The 17,911-nt window shown below is 38.3% G+C and overlaps 1 protein-coding gene across 2 annotated transcripts in view; it reads right to left on the bottom strand.

Moving 5' to 3' along the window:
- The window catches only part of tspoap1 (TSPO associated protein 1), an 82,668-nt gene that overhangs the window by 56,447 nt on the left and 8,310 nt on the right, over positions 1-17,911 (bottom strand). The window contains exons 5-6 of one of the 2 annotated variants that reach the window (XM_079607173.1): positions 16,352-16,504; positions 1,457-1,618 (exon numbers count right to left, since the gene is read on the bottom strand). In XM_079607173.1, the coding sequence (XP_079463299.1) occupies positions 1,457-1,618; positions 16,352-16,504 (315 nt within the window). Of the gene's footprint in view, positions 1-1,456; positions 1,619-11,415; positions 11,532-16,351; positions 16,505-17,911 lie in introns of those variants that run through there. The other variant, XM_079607174.1, reaches the window with a different exon arrangement.

Here is a 17,911-nt window from a genome sequence, read left to right as displayed (position 1 = left end):
AAAGGCCTTTTTCTTTCAAATATTGTTCACAAATCTGTGTTAGTGAGCACTTCTCCTTTGCCGAGATAAATCCATCCACCAACTATATATATATATATATATATATATATATATATATATATATATATGTATGTATGTATATGTATATATATATCGGGTTTTGATCCACATCACATGTTGACTGCTGTATATATATATATAATTTTCTAGTTTTGTTCAGCTGCAAAATATTGTATTTTATCTTTTAGAAATTGCTGTTTTCTAAATTATTTTAAAATGTATATATATATATGTATATAGAAAACAGCCATTTCTAAAAGATAAAATACAATATTTTGCAGCTGAACAAAACTAGAAAAAAAAAAATATATATATATAAACATTACTCAACATTTGAAGTGGATCAAAACCTTTCATCAAAGTTATACATTAATTTTGAACAATACCCGATCTTGTCTTAGGACAACTTTGATTAACTTTTTTTGATCCACTTCAAATGTTGACTACTGTATATTCATAAAAAAAATGTATTTTCAATTTAAAGACCTGGGCTGAATCTGAAATCGTCCCCTACACCCTCATATGGGGCATTATTCGACGGGACATCCATTTGTAGTGGTGTCCGAAACCATAGTGGACGTTATTAAGTGCACTCAATAACACAATAACGAGTGTACAGCCAATGTACACTCAACGACCGTCCGAATTCACTCCCTCGTTTTCATTCAGTCCTTCGCTGAATGCCAATAGCGATTGAGGGTTTAGGGGGCGATTTCGGATTCAGCCTCTGGTATTCTTAAATTAATTGCCAATTATCAGCAGGTAAATTACTTTTACAACCCACTGACAACATGCCCTGCTATATGAGCACACAAGTGTTAAAGAAGACACTCATTTTCCTCATATTCTCCATTGTTGCGGCTCCTCTCTTCCCAGTCTGTCAGTAACGCTCTGTTTACTTCCTAAATTATTTTAAAATGTATATATATATATATATGTATATAGAAAACAGCAATTTCTAAAAGATAAAATACAATATTTTGCAGCTGAACAAAACTAGAAAATTATATATATATATATATTTATTTATACATTAGTCAACATTTGAAGTGGATCAAAACCTTTCATCAAAGTTATACATCAATTTTGAACAATACCCGATCTTGTCTTAGGACAACTGTGATGAACTTTTTTTGATCCACTTCAAATGTTGACTACTGTATATTTCCACTATTGAATTTTTGAAGACTTCCATCATCATTTCTAAATTCCCTGATAATTCCAGGCTTTCCATGACTCTGGAAATCCTGTGTTTATTCATTTATTTGTCCCAGCCTCACATGAATTCAGGTATTGTGACATTTTTAGGAGTGCAAAATCTGTGCATATAAGAGTATTTGGTGCCTGAGACGTCAGTGTACATGCATCTCTAGGCCAGTGATCATGTGACTCTTACCAGCAACTGAAGACGCTCTTCTGTGGTCTGCTCTTCCTGGTGGGCGGGGCTTGTGCCCTGTTCGGGCTTTACATTCGTTTGGGACTCCTCCCACTCTGCAGGAGTCTCCTCCCCCTTAGCAGGGGCCTCATCTACTACTGTGGGCGGGGTTTCAAACGCAACCTAAAGTAAAAGAAAAAAAGGTAAAACACCTATAAACTGCAACCAAACATGCAGCAGCAGAGGGTCGTGCACGCTATTCCATGTATTTAACATTTAAAATGCATATAGATACACTACTGATGACAAACCCCTGAATCAAAAATATATAATTCTCATAATACAGAAATCCTGCAAAGATACACTACAATGAATTTTAGATTCAAATAAATAAATAAATGCATGAAACAAACACTATTATGATACATGCATACATTACCATTTAAATAAACAATTAAATGCATTTTACAGTAATGACAAAAAAATGTTAACACTGATAAGTGAGGGGCGTGGTTTAAATGTGTCATGGTGCAAAAGTTCATTTATTTCAGTAATTCAACTTAAAAGGTGAAACTAATATATTATATAGACTCATTACATGCAAAGTGTGATATTTCAAGCCTTTATTTGTTATAATTGTGATGATTATGGCTTACAGCTTATGAAAACCTTTTCACAATATTCAAATTTTGAATTTGGGGTTTTCATAAGCTGTAAGCCATAATCATCACAATTATAACAAATAAAGGCTTGAAATATCTCACTTTGCATGTAATGAGTCTATATAATATATTAGTTTCACCTTTTAAGCTGAATTACTGAAATAAATCAACTTTTGCACCATATTCTAATTTTTCCAGTTTCACCGATATTCAAAAGCAAAATCATTGACATTTCTTGTCAGTTTTCATGAGATTTGTCTTTCTACTGTTCATGCCAAATGGTCATCTAGGTTTTTTTTTTTGTTAGAAACACCAGTCATGGGAAAAAGATGACATTTGTCTCAGCTCGTCTTTACTCAGAAGGTTAAGGGTCAAATGCCTTAGTGGCTAATTTTAGGGGACATACCTACTTACGCTCTAAGTGGAACTATTCCACTGTGGCCAAAGCCACGACCTGGTAACAAGATCAAAGAGCCAACGCAGCACAGCCGGGACGAAGAGTCCTTCGTCAGCATTCAGACCTTACTACACACTCACACACATCACACACACACACACACACACACACACACACACACACACACACACACACACACACACACACACACACACACACACACACACACACACACACACACACACACACACACACACACACACACACACACACACACACACAACGAGTAACGAGGAGGAATATTTAGCCTGTCAGAAAAAAAAATGCTAGTTTGTTGTTTTATTATATGATAACGATTCAGCGCAACTGTCGGCTATCCTATCCGTTTTCTCCAAAGAGAAATTGAATATTAAAAGTATAAAACCTTTTCAAACATTTTTAACATTTTTGCAATGACCTTAATGATGCTTTTTAATGTTTTCCTTTAGTGTGTAAAGTATCTATTTGTGCATGTATAAGATCTGCAAAGTTACAAAGCTCACAGTCTCCCAGGAGAGAACACTGATCCAGATAATATTACCTCAAACGTCTACGTCACAATGTGAAATATTAGCATAACGCTCGCCATACACACAGAGAGAAGATGCTGTGTGTTTGGATGCAAATGCTTAACTTCAGAAAACAGATGAAATTAGGAATCGGAGGTTAACATTGATTTATAAAGCTGTACCTGAGCAGAACAACCCAAACGGTTGCTTGTGTAAAGCGTATTTTACAGAGGACAGCTTCCTGATCCTGATATACAAAGACTGAAACGTTCTGCTCAAGTCTTGCTTGCAAAGTTGTTTCCGATCGATCGGCGTGATCATCCGCATTTTCAGAATCCGACTCAAACTGATATGATAAAACCGACAACATTATTATATTGCTATTAACTGTGTGTTTGCAAATGATTAACGCATTGGAAGCTGAAGCTCGTGATTATGGTGAGGGTCATTACATCTCCGACACACACTCGAGGTGTTCGGCCAATCACAACGCACTGAGTCTGCTGGCCAATCAGAGCACTGTGAGCTTTTCAGAAGGAGGGGCTTAGTAGAAATCAAAGCGTTTCAGACGCACTGGGAATAGAGGAGCTGCAATAATGTAGAGTGTGTGAAAAATAATGTTTTTTTTTTAACAGTAAAGCATGTTAACCTATTCTATTACATCCAATAAACAAAATAATGAACTTTTAAAATACCATTATATGACCCCTTCAAAGTATATAGTTCTGTTCCTTATAACCAATGAATGTTTCATGAGACGATTTGTTCATCCCATCATAAAATACTTAAAATTATCGGTGTAGGCTAGGGCTGTCACTTCTGTGAAAAAATCCTGTTCAAAGTGTTCATTGAATCGATTGTATCTATTTTCCATGTCTAAAAACGTTTTCATTTTCAACGCCAAATATAGGCAAATCCACGGACAACTAACAGGCATTAGGACGAACATAAAGAGCAATATTTCTGATGATTTATTGGCGTGAAGTTTCGTGCACAAAAACAATAAGCAGAGTGGACTACCATAACATCAATGAAAAACATAATGCAGGCTTCAACATGGCTGTGTTTACGATTAGAAATGTCAAACAAATGTTTGCATATGTAGGCGATGGTAGCCCGAATCTGTGTCTGTATGCATGAGACTGTTAGCCTGGGTGCCAGCCCACAACATTTTTTGGTCGGGAAGTTCGGTCTGGACTCGATCCGTTGAGGAGTAATTATGCACGGCTCCCAGAAGGCCTAGCCAATCAAATTGCCAGGGCGGGCTTTAATCGATGATGGACAGATGATCTGCGGTTACGTAATCACCACGTCATCAAAGAGCGGTTGGGTTGAATTGGTTTTCAACAAAGATGAAGACGACTGCAGCTGGAGGATTGAGATGTTTAGATTCCACTATTGCGTCTGTTATAAAATAAATCGACAGCGCATTCATTTTAAAAGACGAACAGAGAACCTCAATCAAGGCATTTGTCGATCGGAAAGATGTGTTTGCTGTCCTTCATACGGGATTCGCCAAAAGTTTAATTTATCAGCTGGCTCCGATGGTGGCTAAGAAGATGGGACGCAATGAACACCAATGGAAGGGATGCGCTCACGATCTCTGTTCTCTGAAGCCTCAGATGAACACGCTTCTTCAGCCGGCTCTCTTTCCTCGTCTCTACATTTTTTTTAAATCAGTCGAGTCGCGTTGCAACCGTGTTATAAAGTTGAGACAGGGTCGACAAATGCGAGAAGATTTATTTGCTTTTTTGTCGAGATTTAATCCTAAACGGAGAACTTGTTCGTATGAACATACACCATTTGTATTTCTCTCAAAAATGCTATTCGTGCTTGTAATGGCGCTTTTCCACTGCATGGTACGGTTCGGTTCGGTTCGGCACGGCACGCTTTGGCGCTTTTCCACTGCATGGTACGGTACGGCTCGGTTCGGTACGGCTCACTTATGGCGCTTTTTCACTGCATGGTACGGTACGGTACGGCTTCCTTTAAATAGTACCACCTCTGTTGAGGTTCCAAGCGTACCGTACCGATACTATAATGTGACGTGAAAACACTGCAGATCACTGATTGGTCAGACAGAATCGTCACTTCAGCGTCATTGTATTTGCGACACGAGACACTAAACCCTCTAGATTTAAATAGCCAGACAAGACAACAGCCAACGCGGTAGCACCTGTTTTTAGAGTATTTACTTGACAAAAAAAGTAAAAAAAAATCAAACAAGAAATGGCTGAATCGTGGTCAGTGGACGAGGTGCAGACGTTCCTCTCGTTGGTTGCCGAGGAGTGGAAGTAGCACAGCTCTTAGCCGCACACGGCTACCACCGTCCCACCCACTTTGAAGCGGTACTAACTGCAGTGGAAAAGCAACCGAGCTAAAGGGAACCGAACCGTGCCGTACCGAGTCGAGTCGTACCACGCAGTGGAAAAGCGAAGCGAGCCGAACCGTTCCGCGCCGAGTCGAACCGTACCATGCAGTGGAAAAGCGCCATAAGTACTCAGCGAATTCGTAAATTATTTTTACAACAGCGGCAAAGATCGTTTACACTCATTAATTTACTACTTCTTCCAGCGTGCAGCAGTTGAGCTCTGTTGACAACTACTGTATGCGTCGCTCAACATGCATTGCTCTGATTGGTTGTAGGTCTATCCAATTGAGTGCAGAGTTGTTGTTTTTCCTGGTTCGGTTAAGACACGCCTCATAATCAAAGCCCTGTGGAGCAGCATCAGACTCACATTCTGCCTAGAATATGAGTATGGCGAAGTCAGGCTAGAAAACACCAAGTATAGTGTTATAAATGCATACATTACATAAAAAATTTAAAAAAAAAATCTTTGCTAGATGTATGATGTTAATAACTGTGAAATAGCGTGAATAGCTTGAATCCACAACAAATGGACCTTGAAACGATAAGAGTTTGCAGGCAAAAAATGAAAGCGGCAGAACCTGTAATAAAACATGAATCAACATATTTTAGCAAAACGTTTGCTGCATATTTTGCATAGAATAGACAGGCTATGAGACTGTCTGAATACCAGCAGAATTCACATTTTTGTTGTAAAAAGAGACACATGCAGAAGTATAATCTGCTGTTCTGTGTGCTTGTCAGAGGCTGCAGTCGCTGTGTGACGCGTGTTCGCCGCGGGCGTATCGTGACGAGCTTGACGCGCGCCGAGAGAACGCCGTTAAAATCGAATCCCTATTTTCGTTTTCGAAACTTGTGTTGGTTGGTCCGATCGATTGTGCAATCGATTTTCAGAACGTAAAGTGACAGCCCTAGTGTAGGCGAGTATATGAAACACTCTCAATCGCCAGCTGGCCGGTAATATTTTTTGTGAATTCTACCAATGCATTGTTGTGAGAACATGAATGTGAACAACGCTCGGGACAGTTGACAGGCCAGCGCTGCATTGTCACAAAGGTTTAAGCCTTGCTAATGAACTATTCAAGCACAAGAAGACACGAAAGGAACTCAATTTGTTACTCGTAAGCGAAGCGCGCACCTCGAAATCCACGTCTCAGACAGCACGCCGATACTGAGTTGAGCTCTCTTTCATGTCTTCTTACGCTTGAACGGACATATTAAAACTAAATCATGTCAAAAGGCCTGTCTTGGCAAGTGTCCTCATATACATAGTCAGTTATTTCTTAAGTCAACGTAAACCGCCACGTGTGTAACAGTATATTGGATCCAGGTCTTAAAGTGATATCAGCCTAATATTCCTGCTCAATCAAAACAACTTTAATAAGAATTCATTTATTTTTTATGGCTGGTAAAAAATATTAATTGCCGGTACAAATCTTAAGTCAATGGCCATTGGCAGGTGTGGCAAAAAGTTAGTTTTGGCCCTGTGTATAATGCATTATAAGGTGTTCTTAATAATGCATTATATCTTTTCATAAATCATTTTAACCAAAGTTAAAATGCATTATAATATTAGCAGATTTCTTGGTACATCCAAAATTGGTGGTTTGTCATGTGTTTTAATGCATTATACTGTTCAATGCATAGATAAGTATTATAATGTATTATAACTGTGGTTACGATTATTCATGAGACCATTCAATGAATAAAGGTGCATTATTAATGCATTATTACCAATGAGATTTCATAAACCAATTCTTAATACATAAAAGAATCTGTAATACTCAATGTAAGTGACAGTGACAGGCAAGCAAGAGTTTACACAGCAATGAAAAACGATAAATCAGCTTAAACCGTTTACAATCAGCTGCATAAAAACCTTCATTAGCTCTAATTGCAGGCTTATCACACGCTAGTCCAGTTACGGCTGAAATCTGTCATCTGTGGACGCCTGAATAACGAAATGTTTCACTAGATGAATTAACCAAGCAGAACTGAGGGACGACTTCTTTTTTTACTGTCATTAGGGATCTTATTGCACAAATGCAAAGAAAATGGAAAAGGGTGCCCTTTTCATAAGATGTAAAATAAGTCTTTAATGTCCCCAGAGTGTGTGTGTGAAGTTTTAGCTCAAAATACCCCACAGATATTTTTATATAACATGTTAAAATTGAGGGTGAGCAAAACTGCACCATTTTTGTGTCTGTCCCTTTAAATGCAAATGAGCTGCTGCTCCCGGCACATTTCTGAATGGTTAGTTGATGAATTTATGTAGATTATGTGTAGTTATCTTCTAGTCATTGATAAGCATATTCTGTCATGATAATCTATAAATCGCGTTCACGGGGGCGGGGTTTATGTACATTTTTATGTAAATGTCGTGTAGTTCCTACCAGCCGTTTGTTGTAGTTCTTAAAAAGCGATTTCTGTAAAAGCAAATATCTCCCTTTGCTTTGAACTTTGAGCGTTGTAACTTTGCAGATGTTGTTTATGATCAAACAGCAACATTACACACTAACTACAGTTAGAAAAGTGAATCAAACACCCCAACAAGACAAACAAGCAGCTTGACATTAATGAACGAGAAACGAACAGCAGGGGGTCATGAATTGAATTTTCACATATAAGAGATCATTGTGCAGTTAAAATATCCTGTAAGTTTCAGAACTCAAAACTGCCTCGTTAGCCCAAAAACAGCTTTTATTGAAACTAAGCTCTCAAAACGACTCAGTATGATGAAGGACCGCCTCTGCAGAAGAAGATCGACGCCCACTTCTACATCATTGCCTCTTTAGCCCCGCCCACTGACTCACACATGTCATGTAGTCATTCACATGCTATCGGAATTATCGTAACCAAGTATCCTAGTAAAAAATATTGGACATGAACGGCCTCTCAAGTCAAAATTTAAACTCGTAATCACGCCATTAGAAATGGGAAGTAAGAATTTTCCGATAGCACATGAAAGCAGCATAAATACAAGAGCAAGATGCAGTGACAGTTACTGGATCCGACAGTTCGCTTGATATGTACTCGCTTTACCTTCCCTTTACTGAAAATGATGAACGATAATTATAAGAACATCATGTGTGACGGTACATTCAATCATAACTCATTTACACAAAACACTGAGTTATCCTGTCAACTATAACTGTGGTAACTCAGCCACAGCTAAGACTTATAAACTCACTCAACTCAACTCAACTTTATTTATAAAGCACTTTCAACACCACAAGTGGAACCAAAGTGCTGTACAGAAGGTATAAAAAATAAAATAAAAACAATGCAAACATATCCTCACGCTAGACAGTTTATTCCCAGGAAACAACCCCAGGCAGTCATCATCCACACAACCCTTATTTCCAAATAAAATCATCTCGGTCTTATCCTCATTTAGTTGGAGAAAGTTATTCGCAAGCCAACACTTAACTTCAGCCAAACATGCATGAAGAGACTGAATGGCACATTTATGCCCATGTTTCAGTGGTAAATACATTTGAGAATCATCCGCATACAGATGATACTGAATCCCAAATTTCTCAAAAATCTAACCTAGAGCCAGCTTAAAAAGCGAAAATAAAATTGGTCCCAGTATAGAGCCCTGTGGAACCTCACACACAAGAGAGGCAACGGAAGAAGAAGAATCCCCTAAATTGACTGAAAAAGTCCTATCCTTCAAATAGGAAGAGAACCATTTCAGGGCTAAGCCCTGAATACCAACCTGATCCCTAAGAAGATCAATGAGAATGTTATGATCAACCGTATCAAATGCCGCTGTAAGATCTAACAAAAGCAAAACAACACGGTTTCCAGAATCAACACTTCGTAGGATATCATTAGAGACCCTGAAATGAGCGAATTCTGTACTATGACCAGCTCAAAAACCTGACTGGGTTTTAAAGCATATGTAATACGCACAAATGTTTTTTAGTTTCAACTATGTAACGAGATAAACTCCTTTCTGTAGCGTCTTCCTTTCAACACTGATATAATGTGATAAAATACAATACTACCTCACAAGAACATAAGGAATATGTAAGGGTTAATGCCCGACGAGGTGTCCATTGTCAGGTATTAATGGACGACGGCGAAAACCATTAATACCTGACAATTGACACCTCGTCGGGCATTAACCCGTTTATACCATGTTCACTTGCCAAATAACACATTTTTAAAACATCAGTTTATATTTTAATTAGTTTTACAATCGAAATCTAACGGTTTTAGAACTCCTTTACTAGGTATCCTACATCACTTTTTAATGGACACCCTACAGCCAATCAGAATCGAGTATTCACCCAGACCATGGTATAAAAATAGATAGAATTGATCAATTACCAAGACTCAAGTATGGATGAATTTTTCAACATCGTAAGTTTTCAAAACAACTAAAGGCGGGGACATTGAAAATTATTTTAATATGCTTTATAAAATCATAAGGCGGCGTTTACCTTTTTGAAGTGTTTCAAAAAGAGGGTCAAAAATCGGATAGAAAATAGCATTTAACTTCTAAATTAGGATGTCATCTTTCTAACATTATAAGTGAACCTAAAAAAAATGTCAATAGTGTCATTATTCAGCTCAGTTTAATCTAATGAAGAAATATACAGAAATAAAATCTGTGTGTAGAGTGCATGTTGCACTCTTCTCCTGAAACTCCTTTAGTTGGGTGAGCTTCTGCTGTCATATTTCATCTGAACGTACACACAGCTTGATGGAGACGTAACGCATGAAATGATCTGACGTGTGAAGGAAACGAGTAAAAGCGCAGAAGTGGCATCTAGCCAGTTGACCAGGCTCTCACTCCATCGTCCCCGAAACACCCGTATAATGACAGATTTGTGCGTCCACTTTTAATTAAACTGCCAGACACACACAGCTGCAATATTTATCGGTTGGGAAACGCTGGGTAGAAGAGACACTACAGGAGAATAGGGTAAAAAACAAACAAAAAAAGACTAAATATACCAGCCGAACAACAGCCGAAATGCATCATGCAACCGTAAAGCTGCTTTTAAACTATCTGTACTGTAGAAAGCGCTACAGAAATAAAGCTGACTTGAACAGTGATATTAATATTTTAAAAGATCTCAGCCATGAACCACAACATGCGAGACACTGACAGGTTGCATAGACACAACTGAAGTTTAAATGTGCATGCATATCTCCAAGAAGTTTGTCAACTTTCAGTAATAGCATGTAGATATTAGCCTCAAAGATAAAATGCATGAACTAAAAGCCATACATATAGTTATAAGAGCATGCATACTGATATTATAAGTTACTGACGCCTTATATATTGGGCCTGCCTGTGGCTAAAGCTAACACTTGTAAAGCGAACATCCTATACTAAGACTTATACCTCAGTAAAGTAAAGCGATCTGAAAGCAAGCCTCGGTTTAAGCTGTATTTTATCAAGCCTGTGGTTCGACCCCATACGCCGGCCTGCGTTGGCTATAAGCACATTGCTGTAATCCCGTGGACTAGTGAAACGGGTAACTGGATCACTTCTTTAAAAAGCACCTTAATGGATTGGCCTGCCCGCCGCTGGTTTTCTTCTATAGCACATGCACCAGATGCACTGACACTGAGAGTCTGTCATGCATCGTCTACGTTTGCTATTGCAATCACCAGTCGGCACCAAACTCCAACATCTGGCTAACTTTTAAAACACGAAATTTAGTGAAGCGTCATCCAAACTAGGGCCTAAAAGTGGCTCATCTCCCGCAACTCTCTGTGTTCATGCATAATAACGCATGCATTTTGTGCACAAATGCAATATGATTTGTCACCGAGGGCCGCAATCATACGCTAGCGCTCGCCTGCCAATGACAGGACAGGTGAGTGTTATAATCCGTCCCGCACTGACGGCACGCGCACACAGACTCTTCAATCTCTCATAACACATGCATGTTACATCATTACGACATTCATGCAATTACAACCCGTTCATCTCTGCAACAACTCACAGTGTGTAGATAAATCTGCCACGCGTGCACACCTACCCCTCTTCTGTGAGCTGATGGAAAGAAAAGTGTCCGCTCTCTGACTGCGGGAATCTTTGGTTCGCTTTGGGCCGAAGTCGCAGCTACCATCCAAAACCTCTCAACGCTACCAGGGCAACAGGCAGAGGATTATGGGACCGTACCATTCTGCTGTCAAAGGGGATTAGAGCGCACACAACATGGCCCCTTTCTTTCCCTGTGTGTGTGTGTGTGTGTGTGTGTCCAGATTACCCGTACTGGCGTTCTCATGCAGAGACGGCTTTACAGAGACGATGGGGTCAGTTAGATTGAAACTTCAAATGGTCAGTAAATTGGATGTATTTTCATGCTATCCGTTCATATGCAACACAAATTCTGTGATGTACAAAAGTTTGGACACATTTCACAAACTAACCTCAAGCATTGAGGCCTTTAGCTCACAGAAATGCATAATCAACTGATAAGCTGATATTTTCTGCACCACTATTGTATAATTTATGAGTGTTTTTCCAAACCACACCTTCTGCTCCGCCCTCTGACTGCCATTGGTCACCAAAAAAGATAGTCCCGCCCACAACTCACATCATTGGTTGAGTCAGAGATGAGTGTTAAACTGGAGTATGGGAAAGCATTTTCACGGCAATGAATGAACGGCAGAATTTTATGTGAATATATATTAATAAATTCTGTGAATAAAACAGAAATGGAACTAATCAAAAGACTACATGTACTTTATCGTTAACACATACAGGTTAGATTAAAATGCACTGAACTTCTTGAGCCGAGTCGAGTGCCTTACAAGCAACTTTCAAATCATTTTTAAACATGTTAAAGGAGTGTATAGCAGGTATTCACATCACAGTGGGCGGAGTCACTGCGGTTACACCCACTGAGCTGAAAACACACTAACACACATCTAAAACGGGAAAGAGCCGTGCGATCGACTGTACAAATATATTCTACAAGACATCTGGGCACTTTAATTTCGCCAACAAACTTCAATTTCAACTTCAAACTTCAATCAAACTTCAACAAGACTTCAATTTAAAGTCAATTAAAATTAATTAGCATAATGCTTTACAATTTTTGCGCTTTAGTGCTGAGAGTGTCTGCTCGACAGAAGCGTTAAACAGGGAAAACACCGCAAAACGTGACGATGTGTAACGTTACAGCTGACACCAGCTCTCACACAGATTTTTGAACGATATCATTGAGATCAGCGGGACTTTTGCCTTCAAAATCAGTCCTGGCATAACTTTACAGTCAGTTCTGTTTCCCGGACAGATCGATAGAGTTCCGTGACGCTGAATAAGGGATTTTTCCCGGTAGGTTTGAACCTGCTGGTGGTCGAGGAAGGAAATAAACATTAATTTGTGGGTTGAGAAACTATTAAATCTACAGGTATTTTAGTTTACACAGTTCGCTACAGATGCGGCGGTTAGCTAGCTCTGACTACCAGTAATAATAGTACACGCTCTGACCATCCAATCAAAGGGCGTGAAAATGCTTACGTTATTGTATGCCTGCTAGATGGCCCCGGTGCAATCAACTCGATATCTGATTGGCTGATTAAATCTGACCGATTATCTGATTGGTTAAAGCAACAGTTTCATTGCCATTCATTTTAAGCTACAGGCGCCAGCACTATCGATTCTGAAGGCCTCGAGGCAGATATATTTGACCCTGGCAACACATGATGACTGAAATATGATTGGATAAAGGCACTAAAATAAATATACACTACTGGAAGCAGCGCAACCAAGAGAAAAGCTATGAAATTATGAGAACAGACTATTGGGAATAATTTAATACTCATTCATAAAAAAAATATATTAAAGTGCAAGTCAGTGATTCTCATAGTGATTAGGCCAGCAGAGAAGGCCTTGCTGGCTCTGACGGCCCACCACTGCTGTACACGAACACATACGCACATATATAAACATCCATGAACACACGCACGCACATGCACAGATACAGACTCACACATACACGAACACATACACACATATATAAACATCCATGAACACACACACGCACGCGCATGCACAGATACAGACTCACACATACAAGAACACATACACACATACAAACATGTGCACGCACATGCAAACAAACAAACACACATGCACACACACACACAAACACACACACGCACATGCACACAAACAAACACACACACGCACACACACACATGAACACACACACGCACACACAAACACACACACGCATACACACAAACAAACACACATGCACACATACACATGAACACACACAGACACACACACACGCACAGTCGCACACATATATAAACATCCATGAACACACGCACGCACGCACATGCACAGATACAGACACACACATAGAAGAACACATACACACATACACGCACATGCACACAAACAAACACACATGCACACACACACACACACACACACACACACACACACACACACACACACGCATACACACAAACAAACACACATGCACACATACACATGAACACACGCAGACACACACAAACACACATACGCACACATATATAAACATCCATGAACACACGCACGCACATGCACAGATACAGACACACACATACACGCACACACACACGTACGTACGTAGATGCACACATACACAAACACACGTGCACAAACACGCACACAAACATATGTACGCACATGCACACAAACACACATGCACACACACACACAAACACACGCATGCACACAAACAAACACGCATGCACATGAACACAAACATATACACGCACATTCTCTCTCTCTCTCACACACACACACACCGCATACATCTACTCTATCATTGTGAGGACATGCATTGACAGAATCTCTAGCATCAGAGCTCCAGTAACTGCCGACCCCTGACCCCTAAACTACCCTTGACCTGATTAACATAATCCCTAAAACCAAGAGATGACCTTCAAACAGGCCTTTCAAGAGCTCTCACTTTACTCCCTTTGTCCTCACAGAGATAGTTGTACACGTACACACACACACACACACACACACTGTGCTGGGTTCAGTATATAGAGTTGCTCATTAGCCAGTATTACAGATTATGGTGTAGTCCATTGCATAAGAGCAGAAACATCATTCATTTCAGTGTAAACACAAAATAAGCCCTGAAAAACCCCACAGGAACAGACCCATCACAAACACGTGGACCATAATCCCGACTCCTTCACAGAGGAAGTGACTCCGTCCAGGAAAGAATCCTCCAGATTCCCGTTTATATCGATGACACTTAAGAGCTCGGAGAATCGGCTGAGCAATTACAGCATTACCAGTTCACCAGCGGATTAAACCAGGACGGCCAGTGTGATGGAGGCAGTGGTTTCAACTGGTTTTGCTTCTCAACCCATTTTGTAAAGCAACAACTCCAAAAGAATAATATGAACAATGTGGGAAGAATTATGAAAAATTTGCTTCCCAAACATCTCTTGAATTATAATAATTTCACACAAAAACGATTTTCTGTGACACTTTTAGCAGAGACCATTGACCAGATTTATAAAAAAAATGTAAAAAAAAAAAATATATATATATATATAGGTTATTGAAATAAAATAAACCTGAATTAAAACTAAATTAAATTCAAATAGTTTTCAAAGCAACACATCTCATTTTCATTTAGCATTAAACAAAATAAAACTGAAATAAATTAATAAAAAACTATATGGAAAAAAAATTATATTTGAAAAGTTAACAGAAAAAAAGAAATATTAAAAACAACTTATTTAATTTCAGCTATATGGCAACTGGAAAAAACTAAAATCAACGTATAAAAGAAAACTAATAAAAATGACAAAATTACTAAAACAAGCCAAAAAAAAAGAAAAAAAAAAGGAGAAAGAAAGTTATTCAGAAAACTAAAACAACACTGCCACTGAGCCATTTGGGTAATTTAGGGCTGTCACTAACGATTATTTTGGTAATTGAGTTATTGGTCGACTATATTGACGATTAATCGAGTAAACGTCAATACGTTGTTCAATTTAATTGAACAACACTGTTAAAATACATAATATTCATGATATAAACAATCAACTTAAGTGTATTATGTATGATATCAAATGCCAGCAGTGCACAGCGGTGTGTTTACACTTTACAGCAGATCAAATCCTGGTTTAATATCGCTTATGTTTACTTAATCTTTCATATTTGGTCACTTCTTTACGATAGAAATGCTACAGCCGCTGTGATTTCCTAAACAAGAACACGCGGACATCAAAACATGCAAACTCAGAACGAGGGTTTAGACTTTTATTTTGAAATATTGATGTATTCTCCTGTGTTGGCGCAGGTTTATAAGTGATTTACATCACAAATCTGGTGAAATTGTGCATGTTGTGTTTCCAGATGAACAAACTCACAGCACATGCGAGTTTGAGACGCATGTCAATGATAACAGTGGAACACTTTGCTATGAAACACAAAGCGCATCAGACTTTATATGCATTTAGAAACGGTCTAATAATGCATTTCATGGATCTGTAAAACGCGCCACTTCTGGTATTTTGACGGTTAATCAACACAACCACATGATGTTTTTTAATTGAGTATATCTGTGGCAATAGCCAACTATACATCGTATGGGTCAAAATGATCTATTTGAATGATTTATTTAGTAAATGTCCTACTGTAAATATATAAAACATGTATTTTTGTGAGTGAATGCAGCACAATCGTGAACATAAATGCACAACTTTAAAGGAGATTTTCTCAATGTTTACATTTTTTTGCTCCTCAGATTCCAGATTTTCAATAGTTGTGTCTCGACCAAATATTGTCCTATCCTAACAAACCACACATCAGTGGAGAGATTATTTATTCAGCTTTCATATGACATATACATCACAAATTAAAAAAATTGACCCATGTGATCCACAGAGTGATTTGTTGCTCAGTGTTGGGAAACAGGGATGTTTTGAGCCGGCACTCACCCTGTCGTCTCTGTCCGGTCTCTCTGAAGAGTTTTCTGTGGGCGCGCTGCTCTGATCTCGGGTGGAGGAGACCGACAGCTGTCTCTGGAGACGCAGAACCTCCTTCTGAGACTCCTTCAGGAGACGCTCAAACTCACTGACTCCCACAGGACCCTGAGGCAGACATGAGGAGATCAGTCAGCGTGTTTTGCAGATCACTATAATAGTCCTGCGCTGAGACACACTTCCATTTCTACTTAAAAGTGTGTGTTCAGAGAATGCTGGCTATGTGCAGTACATGACATCTCCTGCAGGTGGAGACATAAGTCATGATAATGAACATGCAAGCGGGAACTGAGCGCCGAAATATAAGAGCAAATGCACAGGAATCATGTTCTGTATTTAGTAAGTTGGTCATATATTTTAAGAACTTAATTCAAAAACACATGAACAGAACAGATCTAATCTGATTCTGATGCAAATAACCTAAGAAAATAAGATGAAAAAAAAAGAAAGTTTAATTTACAGGTGAAACTGGAAAAATCTGAATATGGTGCAAAAGTTCATTATTTCAGTAATTCAACTTAAAAGGTGAAAAACCTTTTCACAATATTCTAATTTTGAATTTGGGGATTTCATAATCTGTAAGCCATAATCATCAAAATTATAACAAATAAAGGCTTGAAATATCTCACTTTGCATGTAATGAGTCTATATAATATATTAGTTTCACCTTTTAAGTTGAATTACTGAAATAAATGAACTTTTGCACCATATTCTAATTTTTCCAGTTTAATCTGTAATAAAAAAAAAAAAAATAAAAAAAAAAAAATATATATATATATATATATATATATATATATATATATATATATAATAATAATAATAAGCCTGACTGAAACTTTGTTGTAACTCCAAAGAGGAAAGTGCACAGGAATCATGTTATATATTTAGTAATTATTAGAAACATCAAGTTGAATATATGAACAGAACAGAACATCTAATCGGACTCAGATGCAAAATAACCTTTAATGGCTTACAATGGCTGACTAAAATTTGTTGCCAAAAATCAACTCTTTTTTAAAAACACCATGTGAACAGATCTATTCTGATTCTGATGCAAATCAGCAATACTTAAAGGAATAATTCAACCAAAAATTAAAATTAGCCCATGATTCACTCACCCTGAAGACATCCTATGAGTACAGTATATGACTTCCTTCTTTCAGACGAACACGAGTTATATTAAACAATGTCCTGGCTCTTCCAAGCTTTATAATGGCAGTGAATGGCCGTTTCTGTTTTGAAGTCCATAAAAGTGCATCTATCCATCATGTGATGCGTTTGTGTAAGAAAAATATCCATATTTAAAACGTTATAAAGTAAAATAACTTTAAAGTTTTAATTATAGATATTTTTCTTTCACAAACGTATCGCTTCTCTTCAAAAGGCCTTTATTAACCCCCGCAGAGCCATGTGGAGCACTTTTATCATGAATATATGCACTTTTATGATGGATAGATGCACTTTTATCATGAATAGATGCACTTTTATCTTGGATAGATGCACTTATATCATGGA

This window comes from Phoxinus phoxinus (genome assembly GCF_949152265.1).
Source record: "Phoxinus phoxinus genome assembly, chromosome: 3".
Classification (NCBI taxonomy): Eukaryota; Metazoa; Chordata; class Actinopteri; order Cypriniformes; family Leuciscidae; genus Phoxinus; species Phoxinus phoxinus.
The sequence above is the reverse complement of the archived record's forward strand: the minus strand, read 5'-3'. Positions and strand labels throughout refer to the sequence as shown.